Below are 14,189 nucleotides of genomic sequence, written 5' to 3' on the forward strand. Positions count from 1 at the left end.
TTTTTTTTTTTTTGTATTACTGTTTGGTACGGTACAGTTGCGAACAGTTATAATCTGCTCTAGCTGTTTTTAATCTTACATGTCAGTGTTAGTTACCCATTGTTAATAATATTCTTTGAGGTTTTTGAATGTCATACACACATCGTTTTGTAAAACTAACTAGTCCTAAAACTGGATCCAATTAACTATATTTAGTTTGGGTAAAACACCCAAAAGTAATATAAAAAAATAAAACAAACACTGGGTCAAAACAAACCCTTGGTACTGGTTAATATCGATCCAAACTGGCTAAATTTTTAAACTAATGGTTTCCTTGTCATGGATAATTTTTTTTGACCTGATTGTGGCACCTGACTGAGATGTCTCTAAAGTGATGTTATATAACAAATTTTTCCTAGCCCAGTGGTTACTGCTTTATGGGGGCACGCTTTAACGATTCTGTTCCTGATGCTTCTAGCCCTTGACCCAGTTTGAGAACAAAATCAAGGACTGACGAAAAAGAAGTTTATAAGGGACGAGTGGAATTACAAGACTGGATACACAACTCTCTGGTCCAGATAACCTTATTTCTGATACCAGACTAATCTGCTGAGAACCAGGCGACTCTGCCGAGGCATTTGCTCTGGCAGATAAGTCTGGCCCCTCTCCCATTCAAACTTATTTCCACCGTATCAGACCCGCCCCATATTAGACAAACGGCTGTGATTGGCCCGACCGAATCCAGAATGGGTGAGCATTACTGCTCCAGATTTGAAGTTACACGTTTCACTGCTCTGATTGGTTGATACAGTACAAGGACATGAGCCAAACTAAAAACTCAAAATACACGCCAAATACATTTTCCCCAAAGATGGTTTCTGTCATTTTAGGTAGCTCTGATGACACTGATCTATGTTCAAGTGTTTTTCTGATGTTTGCTTTTAATTAATTATTTGATGCTATAAAAAGGGGGTTTCACGTCATGATTGACAGCCGAGGCTGGCTCGCGATTGAGTCGGCCGGATGTGTGGGCGGGACCTCGATACCGCGGCTCCAACTCCGATCCCTACTGCGTAGACTCTGGTTGCAAATGACGTCAAAAGTGCAAGATGGCAGCGCCCGTATCCGGGATATTTTGGCTTCACTTTTGTACAGTGGGAGGAAGTGGAGATGCGTCGTCAATCATTATATACAGTCTATGATATCGCTAATACTCATTTGAGAATTAGTCTGGCGATGCAGAGGCCAATGGCTGTAATATGTTAGCACCTGCAGTAAGATTGATCTCTACAGTACTGCAGGTGTTGGGGGTGAAGTTGTGCCAGAGCCTCACCTTGGCTAACAATCTTATTGGCTGTAGAAGCTTTCAGCAGTTTATCCTCCTGCTCACACATGCGGACTCCAGACTGGAGAAGTGACATGATGCCAGTTATTGTGAATTGAACCAGCATGCTAGCGCTCTCAAGTGAGACCGTGTCCGTCTGTCAGATGACCCTCACCTTGCACATCGTAGTGGTCCCTGGAGAGTTCCCTGCATCGCTACTCTTGACCTCTGATGTCCCATGTTTTCCTATGAAGTTTGCCAGCTTTGGATTTTGAGATCAGATCATAATGTGGGCAGGTGTAAATGCATAAGACTGTGATTAAATGTCATTATTGATCAACCCTATCGATATTGTACGAATCTGCAAAACCCTAGATCAGTGGTTCCCAACCTTATTTGTCCGACGTACCCCCGCAGCCCTTTCAGATGGGCCTAAATACCCCTTTATCATACCCTTTGATAGATAGGATGGCTTTATGGTATTTGTTCAATGGTATTTTTCAGCTGGCCAAGTTTGCATTTGTACTACTGCCGTTTGGAGTGACGGAAACTGGTTGTTTCAACCATTTACTGTATCTTTACTTTTAGCTTTTTGTTGTAATTTTTCTGACTAGTTTTTCTGCAGTCTTAATCAACTTACAATTGACTCAGGTTGGTAGAAAACTGAGGTATGTCTTGTGCAGACTACCATAGTTGGCAAGTTATTGTGACAATAACTATAAAGATCAGTATCACACAAATTTGTAATTTTACTTGTGTGTAGATTTTTCTCCTGTATGTGGATATATATTATCAAATCAGAATTTCTTCCCTCCCCCTGGTTGGAAATCACTGCCCTAGATTATGTTTTTCCGTCCAATTTCTTTTTTCTGTGAACAAATCTGGAACAAAATGACAGGTACAAATAAATCAAATATTTTGCATACACATATTTACCTCCCCACACACACACACACACATCCTCTCTCCCCATGAGGGCATCCCTCTTAAGAAGATGTGTTTATTGCTTCCCAGTGAATTAATGGCACATATTACAATTCGGACTCTGTACTTGTTTCATGCAAAATCTTAACTTAAAATGAATAAGCTGATAGTTTGGTGCAGCAGCAGAAGGTATTTTCCCACACACTTTCCCAAGATACATCTTAATTCTTTAGATCAAAGTCTCTTTTCCAAGCTCTGAGCATAGGCAGGTTCTTCTGTTTCCTGGACAATAGTTTGGAGTATAATACTGATACAAACCCCCTGGAGAGGACAGCATTTATCCAGTCCATAACAGTGTGGATGAGAAGCTTAGCTCAATGCTTTTTAGTTATTTTAAATTCTCATTTTCTACAATATCTGCACATGGTAGCTACGGTATAGTTAAGATTAGGGAAATTAATTAGGTTAAGGTATGGTAACGATCGTAGTTGCAACAAATTAAAAGGTGGATGTTAATTACAGGTCTGTGACGAGACGCAAACTGTGGTCTTCTGCAAGAAAGTCAGTCATGCTACAGGCCCATCCACCAAAAACACCACACCATTACAATCCACCTCGCTACATAAAGGTCACTCTACGTCCTGCATTGTCGTAAATATTCAGTTGTGTAATATGAACTTACTTTCTAGGGATACTGGATTGGTAGATCGCATGTTAATACCAGGTGTGAACTGAGTCTTACTGTCCATCACTGACGGACTCTTTACTGTCGAACTGTTCATGCAAGAGATGAGGCCTGCCATGATGTGGATAAAATACGTCACAAATGAGATATATTTGGATACGTCAGTATGGAAATGAGTAATAGCCGTTTTAATACATTTAACTATTTCTGTAACATGATCATCAGTTAAGTTATTTGTAGTTTCTGTGGTTGCCATGGAGAGAGGAATATTCCCTGTTGTGTTTAAATTTTACATCTGAACCTTTTCCAACACTACAACATATTGAGAGAGCAGAGAAGAAGAAAGGAGGGGCAAATTATAACTACAGATATAAAAAGTGAACTACAGTTTGTTGTTGTTTATTGACAAAAGTAAATGCAAAGCAACACTATTTATATGGCAAGTTTCATTCCAAGGGAAATACAGTGTGCTTTACAGAAAAGCAAAGACTATTAGAAGTATGTACACATGCTTACATGGTGTACTAGCAAAAATTAACACATCAAATGCAATAAAAAACAACACAAAAAAGGTAAGGACTCTGCTTTATAACTTTGTTAACTAGTTGTGTGTATGTGGTTGTGCAAAGTTATTAGCAGGGCATTACAAAATCCTGTAAAATCCTTTGTGGATTCAGCTGAGACTTTTATTTTGAAGGGTATGGATTAAAACTTATTTTTCCTGTGCTTCCTAAAGGACTAAATATGTTTTCATGTTGAATTTGTACGCCGGAAAGTTAAGCGATTGTTTTATTTTACAAACTCAATGTGCTGTTTTACTTCCTCTTTTTATTCTGGATTTTTTCTCTGGGGAAGCACATAGAGCTTTTATGCAAGAAAGACACTATGAATGCTTTGTTTATCTGCACACTACACTTACTACCATAAAAACCACAAGCAGTTTTACCAACATGTGTAAGCCTTGGATGACCTGAGAGGTCTGACAGGTCCAAATATGACAAGGCACGTCAGAGAGATGCTATGAAACTAAGCCATGGACAAGAATTTCTAATCAAATACTAAAATTAACCAGATGCCAATGCAGAGATCTGGTGTGAAGTGACCACGTTTTGCTAAAACATTCTGATGCTAGTACTTAGTCATAAATGTAAACACAAACATCTTCTCTCATATTTGTGGAAAGCCTACATGTCTGTCCACATTTTTAGAAATTAATTAGAAGAAAATTACCTCACGCAGCCATCTCGGTTAGAAAAAGTAGAGCTGAATTCATTAACGATCTTGAAGCGGTTTACTGTTGGCTTGGGTTTTCATTGATTAAACCCTTGTCATTTTAATAAGAGCCACAGAGGTCCTTTCACACTTAATACACAGTATTTCATTGTTGAATATGTCCCTGTGTTGTACTCAGCCAACCCCAGTTCATTTATTTAGGTAAATTAAATTCAGTGCAATGACTATTTCAACTGTGTAACATCATACTAACTAGCATGTTATTGAGTACATCTTTGAGGATTCAGCTGCCACAATGCTACATTTTAAATTAATATGAACCAGCATGGGCTACATGTAATATTAAGAAAAAAATGTCCCAAAAGATAGTGTTGTGTTCAGTGGGTAAATCTTGGGATGCACTCAACCCAAAAAAAAAAAGTGTTGAAATCTTTGAACGTGTAAAAAAGAGCAGGCGTAATGTGGAGCTTTGACAAAAAGCAGAATTTGCTGTGATTCTTGATTTAAGAATTGAGGAAGGGGTTTAACCATCCATTAGAGGTGGGGACCTATTGTTCACAAAAAGTCCTCCAGAAAGACTTTTAAACTGGATGCAACAGGATATCCAGGTCTGAATGAGGAAACTGATTTCAGACCCTGGTTGTGAAACATTTATTTGAACAGAATAATAAATGTACTGTATGTTTTTAGTAATATTAGCGGCATAGCTCTATGGATGGCCTTTCAGTCAGTCGTTCCACCACTTTGGTCCAGACTGAAATGTCACACCAACTATTGAAAGGATTGCCATGAAATTTTGTACAGACATTCGTGATTCTTCTGATTCAGAAGATGAATCCTAATGACTTTGGAGATCCTCTGACTTTTCTTCTAGCGCCACCATGAGGTTGAAATTTGTGGTTTTGAGTGAAATGTCTCACCAGCTATTGAATGGATTGTCATGAAATCTTGTACAGACATTCATGAAGAATTGTAATAACTTTGGCGATCCTCTGACTTTGTATGTAGCACCATCATCATCAAATTTTATTTTACCTGCAAAATTAATGACATTCCCATCAGCCTCAGCTGTACTTTGTGTTAATTTGTGCTAATTAGCTAATGTTAGCATGTTAACATGCTTAACTAACATGGTAAACATTATACCTGCTAAGCATCAGCATGTTAACATTGTATTAACATACCGACGTTAGCATTTAGCTCAAAGCACTGCTGTAACACCGCTGCTTTTTTATGTGTGTGTGTGTGTTTTTGTTGATTTTTTTTTAAAAAATTTTTAGTTTGTAAATTTTGGGGAAGTACTTTCTGAATGACACTCATTATCTCCCACCTGTTGTCCTAATTAACCAATCAAGACACCCCCAACAAATGAAAGCATGAAAAGGTAAGACTCAGGTATTCTCTCCTGACCTGCTTATGTTGAAACCGGTCAGTTTTTTGATTGTTTCATGAACAAGCCAAAAAAAAAGCTTTTAATCTAAACTTCACGTTACTCCTGCCTGACGTTTTTGTACTTTTGTACATGTATCAAGGATTTGAGGTATGACCGGCTGCAGATCAGATTATCATATTTATCCAGGACAGACATGAATAAATAATTTGATAGTTCTTTTAATTATACTTTTTCCACAGCACTGAAGCGAGCTTTGGCCCTCGCTCCTTAATTAAGAAGCCAACATAATTTCAGTTCTGGTTTATTTTCAACTTAATTTGAGTGTGAGGCAGAGGATCCAGAAGTTGGGTTACCATGGTTACCTGCATCTGGAGGTGACCCAGTTCTCCTGGTGACTCATGTACAGCAAGCCTTCAGTCCTTCAAACGACCCCCTCTTCTTCTTCCTCCTCGTCCTCCTCCTCCTCTTCCTCCTACTCCTCCTCCTCCTCCTCCTCCCAAACTCTCTTTAACCTTAAGAAGAGACACGCCTCCTCCAGCACAGACAGCTCTGGCCAGATGTAGTGATGTACCGCTGCACTCAAACAGAGCTGTTATATCATTTTAACATTCTTCACGGCAAACACTGGCACCAGCTCACTCTGGCTGACAGGATATCAGTGTCCACAAGAAGTCCTAAATGAATGCAGTTAAAATGGTTAAAATGTATAATGCAGTGATTAGAGGGCTTTACTTTGATTGTTCCATTATTCAGTGAAAATGTACTGTATTCTTTTATATCAATCATGTATTTAAATAAGCTTTTTTTCCCCTGTCAACCTTTCATGCCTATTTTTAGCTTTGTGACAATTCTTTGTTCAGATAATCCAGTGGGTTTTTAATTTTTGTATTTTATTTTCCTGTGGCCTGTCTTATGCCAAACTTTCCACTTGTTCACAAGATATTGTATAATGTATCTGCTGATGTTCATTTTTAGCCATGCTAGCAGCGTGGCTCTAGGGATGGCAATGGTTGGTCCACCACTTTGGTCCAGACTGAAATAGCTCGACAACTACTAGATGGATTTCCGCGACATTTGGTCCAGATATTCATGGTTCCCAGACAATGAATCCTAATGACTTTGGTGATTCTGACTTTTCATCTAGCGTCACCATGAGGTAGTGGCTGGTCAATTTTTAATTAGTCCAATACTTTGGTATTTATCAGTTTAAACATATGTTAAACGACATTCCCATCAGCATCAGCTGTACTTTGTCTTTAGTGCTAATAAGCTAATGTTAGCATGCTAACATGCTAAACTAAGATTGTGAACATGAAGATTATACCTTTTAAACATCAGCATTTTAGCATTGTCATTGAGAAAATGTTAGCATGTTGACATTAGCATTTGATTCAAAGTACCACTGCGTGGCTGTAGACTCTGTCATGTTTTAACATAAACATTTCTGATAAGGATGGATTAAAGAAGTGTGTACTGCATTTGACATTTTACAGTTAAAATGCTAACCTCTCGAGTGGACAAACTACTATATGTAATGAAAACTCTGTTTTCTGAAAACTCAAATGTATATTTGACATTTCTGTGCTGCAATGTCTTATAATTTCTCAGCAGACATATATTTTGATACCAATATCTGTGATTAGCTAAAATCAGCTGATAATATGTGCCATGTCAATGTCTCAGTCTGCTCTGTATTGGAAAAGAAAAACGTACTTCTGTTAAGGCTCTGAGAATAGCTAGATATTGTGGACCTACTGTATATCTATACATACATACATACATATACTGTATCTTCTATTAAACCTATACTGCAGTCAAATAAACTGGCTAAGTGATAGAAGACATTGTTGATCTCCACAGAGGATTATCGCAATGTGATTTTTCTTTCTGATCCATTCATAACTCTGTTGTCTCTCCTCACCACAGCAACTGTCCCTGCTCCCTGGCTGCAGCCCTGGCCAGAGCCACAGCAGACAGCCTCCTGCAGACTGACCTCTCTATCCACCACCTCAATAAGACTGTAGAAGATGGAGCTGACCCATTACCACGTGAGTCCCTGGGGAGCCCACGAGACTGCTCTCTCTCTCTCTCTCTCTTTCACACATATATACAGGCACAGACAAATTAGGTCTCGCTCTCACTTCATCCCACACACATACACAGGCATGTAACCACCAGGGCTTTGTCCCAGTTCTCCCCCACAAAGCTGCATTAAGTGGTATTTGACCGCTAGAGGGCAGAAAGTAGACCCTAAAACATCCTCACAGCTATGAGCCAGGAAATACTACATTCGCCACGGGCCAACAGATTTTCATTAAAATGGTCATCAGGCTTTGTGTAACCATATTTTATATTCTGAAAGAGGCCACTCATAGTGATCAACTGTAGATTATTGTGAGTCAGTCCACATTCAGTACACGTCCTGCTGCTGGAAATACACACAAGAGCACAAAATGTGTATTAATCCACTGCTGAAAATAGTCCCCAACAAATTTACTCCTGTTTGAGTAACGTTTGACAAAAACTACAGTGGCCAGCTGTTTTAGGAAATTACTGTGCCTTTTTTATTTATTTTTAACAAATGAAGTATGTATTTGTGACCTGTTTTTAAAGATGTATGTCTACAACAAAAGATAAATGATATTGCCAGACTTATCCTTCAAGATCAAGTCAAATGCTGGGGATAAATCTCTGCACAGGAGTTAAAAAATCATAATAAACTGGAAGCCTGAAGACAGACGCTGAATTTGTGGAGAACCATCTTTGTTGAATTAAAATGAAAACACGTTGCACAACTCTTCTCCATTACACCATGCTTTATTCACCAAACATTTTTCTTTATCTTAGCCAAAAACACAATGTGAAGACGAGTAGTGCGGCCTGTTTCAATTTTGATGGACTTGCATTGAAGCTCAAACTGTTTTGCTCTCTCAAAGTAAGAGCTTCTTGTGTTGTATAACAGACGCTCATATCCTGTTTGATGTTGCTTCACTGCACTCGACTGCTCATTTATTATTTTCAGCTATTTGCAAGGTGTTATTAGTAGCCCTTGATGCCAGACACAGTGCTGAAACATCTACATTTGGAGAAAGAGGGGGTTGGGGCTGAACAGTCAGTTCACAAAGTGAAGTCTAGTATTGGGGCAGTGTTTGATGTGCATGTACTTTTTTTAGAAGGTGGAGGGGTGAGGGTGAAGGCAGGAAATGGGACACTGTGTAGGCTGGTCTGTCTTTTTTCTGTGTCTCTCACCCTCTCTCTCTGTCTCACCGATGACATATTTGGGAGAGTAGAGTGAGAGAGAAGGCAATGGCAAAGACAGAATAGACTATTATACCTGCAGCTAACATTAGTAGGTCAAGCCCATGTACACACACAGCCTTTGTCTCGGTCATTACAGAGAGCTGAAGCCCTGATGCCACTTCTGGGTTTGCCTCTGTTCCATTAACTTACTGTAACTCAGTGCAATCTCTCAATGAGTTTCTTTCATCTGCCTTTCTGAAAAAGTAAAACAGGTCCCTGGGGGAGGGGTGTAATTTTCACTGTGGCTGGGGACTGGGGAAAATTAGATTTTTGACACAGCAGAAAAATTAAACCAAAACCATTTAGTTTAATTTACCCTATAAAATCTCTCTAAACAGTGTCATCTGACTGCCCAGCAGCTAAAATCCAGGTGAGAGAATGTAGGAGCTGATAAAAATGCTGACACATGTACTTAAGTCGCCTTAAGAAGAAGCAATTAAGATTTCCCAGCAGCAGTGATTGGTTAGTGGAGTTTTTTGCCATGGGTTTTGCCTCTCAGGCAGGCTGCCTTAATTATTGGTGGACATTGTTTGGGCTGTATGCAGCCTGAGTGGAGGATCTGCAGGCACTACTCAGGGCTGAAAAAGTACTTCCTACTCCAATCAAAGATAAAGCAGTAAAAGAAAGTGCTCTTTCTAGTAATGACGGTGTAGTCCCTCATTCGTCCAGGAGTGTTCTATCGTAGAAAAGGTTTCAGTCGTAGTCATCTGGACACTGTTTTCAGAATCAAGACGTTTCGGCTCCCATCCGGAAGTCATTCTCAATTGTGAAAAAATGGGACAGGAACTAGAAATTTAAGCTACTCTGTTACATAAGCCCTGCCCTCAGGAAGGAATCTGCCTGAGTATCTGTTGATAGCTAGTTTCACCTGAAACTGACCTAATAGTTTCCAAGATGGCCCAGTAATCAGTAATCAGGCCTATTGTTTTCTGGCTGCATCTACTTCATCACTGTTAAGTACCTGATTAGCATGTGATTGGCGTGACCAAGGTGATAATACACTCTGATAGACTTTGGGCAGATTGAATCTCAAAGCACCATTTCTGTTCAAAGAGGGTTTCTCTTTTTTCACAAAAATGGCTTCCTTGACGCCCCGTTCAAACCAACTCTTCTCTCTACTTAGAATCTTCACCTCGCTGTCTTCAAATGTGTGGTTTGTAGCTTTTAGATGCAAATGCACGGCGCTCTGTAATCCTGAGTTAGCGTGTCGTCTGTGCTGATAAAGTCTTTTGTGAAGTGGCTGTTTGGTCTCGCCTATGTAACGTTCTTTGCAGTTTTCCTCACTGCACTGAATGGAGTAGACTACATTGCTCTGTTTCTGTGTGGGTAACTTGTCCTTAGGGTGAACGAGTTTCTGTCTTCAAGTGTTGCCTGGTTTAAAGAAAACAGGAACATCGTGCTGTCTAAAGATCCTTTGTAGTTTTTCAGACAGTCCAGATACATAAGGAATGGAGACACCGGTGTCTCTGAAACGCCTTTCTAGTAAAGATGCAAATATTCATCACAAAATAGCAGGTCTATCAAGGAAACTAAACATGATTATAGGTTTAGTGCATAATTAATGCACTTAGCACCTAATACTTCTCATACTACTACTATTATATTGGAAAACACCAATGTAATCATAATTTGTTATTGTCTAGATTGAAAAAAGGGAAAAAAATAGTAGCAGGAAATAGCATTCACCTCTGACTTCATTGTGTCTCCCCCACTTGTAAAACCAAACCCAATCCCTTGACTATCCATATTCTAAGATGAAAATACTACAGCACTTGAAATAAACAATATAACACAGTTATTCTTAAAATCTACCATCCTCATCTAGACATATGGAGTGAACCGCACAACACAATTTTGACTTATTCTCTGTGTGTGTGTGTTAGAGATGGAGTCTGTGACGCTAGCCCGGCTGGTGTTTAATAGACTGTTTGAGATGTGCTGCCTCTGGATGAAGGAGCTGCCCTTCCACCGCCGTCCACAGCCGTACTACGAGACTTCCATCCACGCCATCAAGAACATGAGGCGCAAGATGGAGGACAAGCATGTCATCATTCCCGACTTCAACACACTCTTCAACGTTCAGGTAGATACGACTTCCCCATTTTGGTACCACTATCTGGCCAGTTAGTTTAAATGCCTTTTTAACTTTTCTGAGTGAAGATCATAGACTATATGGTGGCGACTGCCAGAGGTGGAAGAAGTACTCAGATCAGATAAGTAAAAGCAGCAATACCACAGTGTAGAAATGTTACACTGTAAAAGTCCTGAATTAAAAATTTTAAAGTAAAAGTACAAAAGTATCAGCATCAAAATGTACTTAAAGTACCAAAAGTAAAAGTACTCATTATGCAGACTGGCCCATTTCAGAATAATGTTTATTATATTATTGAATTATAATTATTGATGCATTAGTGTGTACGTCACTTTAATGTTGCAGCTGGTAAAAGTGGGGCTGATGTTTTACTATATATACTGCTGGGTAGCTAAAGTCTTCTCTTTACCTATAATTATTAATAATTAATAATGAATAATTATTATATTATTGATTATTTATCATTTATCATATTTATATACTTTGTATTATTAATCTGAATCTGCAAAGTAACTAAAGCTGTCAAATAAATGTAGTGGAGTGAAAAGTACAATATTTCCCTCTGAATTTTAGTGGAGTAGAAGTATAAAGTAACATGAAATGGAAATACTCAAGTACAAATACCTCAAAAGTGTACTTATATTGTATTTGAGTAAATGTAATTAGTTTTCTTTCCACCACTGGGGACTGAAGACAGATTCTGATTCTGTTTCTCAGATTCACATAGTTTTAGGTTTATTGTTGTAATAATAATAATAATAATAATAATAATAATAGCAATTGGAACAAAAACAAAAAGTTTCAGTGCTTTGTGCTAGGACTCCTGCTAATTGCTGCTTGCAAATTCTAATTGTCTAATTGTATCCTGATACATTAATATATGATGACTGAATATGACGATGATGAAGAAAAAACTATGTTCAATGATGAGCCGCTGAGTGCTGAATACAGTGGAGTTAAATAAAGCTCATTGATCATTATGAACGTCATTAAGAAGAGTTTTGTTTGAATATGTATGACAACTTGATTATGTTCAGCAGTCATGATCAAATCTCATAAATTGTCAATTAACATGTCCTAAGACCATCTACTGTAAACACTTATTTAATAAATCACAAATCTATTTAGTCAGTCTAAATAGATTAAAACAATATTGTGCAGGTTTGCTCAGTTTAGTTCTGTGAACGTGGCCACCATATATGGTTATAATAGTAAAATGTGTTCATAAGTAATAATCAGTTGTTGCCTCTCACAAATCCTCTCACTCACCAATAAATTGTACAAATGACAGCAAGTCTGGTGCAAATCTGACAACAGGTTCTGATATTTCACATTTTTTTGTGAGTGTGACACCATGGGGTAAAAAACAAACAAAAAACTTGTCAAGTCTGAATACCAACAATTCAATTTCAAATCAAATGAAATTTAAACAGTATTCAAATGGCAATAATGTAGAACCCTATCATAATCACCCTTAGACTTAAGCCAAAATGTTGCCATTGAAAATAACTTTTATAGCTTATCAATGCATTATCCTAATTGGAACAAATCTGGCGGGTGTGCCTATTTCACATTCTTGCAAAACATGGCAATTGTTTAGTGAGGAAAGTGTTTATATAACCCTTATTCTTACTAAGACTGAGAGGACTCTTTAATGTGCAATAATAGGACATTATGTGCAAAATTGTGGACATAATCAATGAACATTTGGAATTAACCATATGCACTTACCTGCACTTTTAAATTTGATACTGTACATATCTACAAGAAGCAACTTGAGATAAGAGCAACTTATGATCCTTACTGTTAACCTTTATATTTTTGGCATGGTGTGTATTTTGGATATGTTTTTCAAATCATTTTTATACTTGCACCTTTATTGATGTTTTATATTTGCACTATTTTCTAATTTGTACTGCAGCTGCTGCACAACAACTTCCCTCGGGATAAATAAAGTTCTATCTTATCTTAGGTAGCCTTTCTTTTCGGTTTTTAACTTGTGGTTAAAAGTAGTTTTGAGTTTCCTGACCGCAGTATCCCTGCCTGCAGGTGTAGTTGTACTTGTGTTTGTTGAGACAGAAAGATTATTGTACATAGATAAAACTGGAGGTGGATGTGGTATTTTTTGTCATTCATTGCTGTATTCAGTCACCATTGTAAAAACAACAACTACTATGCTAGTTTTAATTTAAAAGAGCTGTCAAATTCACGTTTTCCTTTTCCCTGTGTGCATATTTGTTATTGAGTGTCTTCTGGGTTTGAGTTTTGATTTTTGTCATTGCAGCGCAGTTCAGCAGCCAACTGTCGTATCTCAGATTTTAGAGATTCTCATAGCACATGAACACACTTTAAGTCAGAGGTTAACTTTTCAAATATAAAAAGGTTGCAAATGCTCAGATCAGATAAAAAAAAACCCCATCTGAATCATGATATTTACTAACTGCAGACCTGTGGTGTTAATGGGGTTATGTGACTGGTATTGTCTCTCAGGATCAGGAAGAACAGGCTTACTTTGCTGTCTTTGACGGTCATGGCGGTGTGGACGCTGCCATTTATGCTGCCAACCACCTCCACGTCAACTTAGTTCACCAGGAATCCTTCAGCCAGGACCCCATCGAGGCCCTCTGCAAAGCCTTCAAAGTCACTGACGAACGCTTTGTGAAGAAGGCCTCACGAGAGGTAACCTCATCTGCAAAGAACCAAACCCATTCATAATTATTTACACTGGGCAATACAGACCAGTGTAAACCTGTGGATTATGTAAAGTCATCATCTGTTATGTTAACTGAAATTTGTTTACTAATATATACTACTACTACTACTACTACTACTACTACTACCACTGCCACAGTACTACTACCACTGCTAATGCTACTACTGCTGCTACTTCTACTGCTGATGCTTCTACTACTTCCACTACTATAATTACTACTACTACTACTAATAATATGATTACTACTACTACTACTACTACTACTACTATTATTACGATTACTGCTACTGCTGCCCCTACTACCACTATTACTGCTACAGTACTACACAGTAATACTACCACAACTAATACTACTAGTACTGCTACTACCACTACTACTACTACCACTGCTAATTCTACTACTACTACTACTACTACTACTACTACTACTACTACGACTTCCGCTTTCACTACTACTAACATCACAATAGCAACTTTTTAATATCTTTCTTTTCTCAGCATATTCACACATTTACACCCTACAGCTGGTAGTTTATTATTATTAAA

The 14,189-nt window shown here is 38.2% G+C and overlaps 1 protein-coding gene across 2 annotated transcripts in view; it reads left to right on the forward strand.

Annotated features, from left to right (window-relative positions):
- The window catches only part of ppm1e (protein phosphatase, Mg2+/Mn2+ dependent, 1E), a 50,416-nt gene that overhangs the window by 25,330 nt on the left and 10,897 nt on the right, over positions 1-14,189 (forward strand). For both annotated transcript variants that reach the window (XM_044221703.1, XM_044221702.1), the window contains exons 3-5: positions 7,465-7,586; positions 10,722-10,921; positions 13,421-13,609. In XM_044221703.1, coding sequence (XP_044077638.1) covers positions 7,465-7,586; positions 10,722-10,921; positions 13,421-13,609 — 511 coding nt within the window. The remainder of the gene's footprint in view (positions 1-7,464; positions 7,587-10,721; positions 10,922-13,420; positions 13,610-14,189) is intronic.

Source organism: Siniperca chuatsi, linkage group LG14 (assembly GCF_020085105.1).
Source record: "Siniperca chuatsi isolate FFG_IHB_CAS linkage group LG14, ASM2008510v1, whole genome shotgun sequence".
NCBI lineage: Eukaryota > Metazoa > Chordata > Actinopteri > Centrarchiformes > Sinipercidae > Siniperca > Siniperca chuatsi.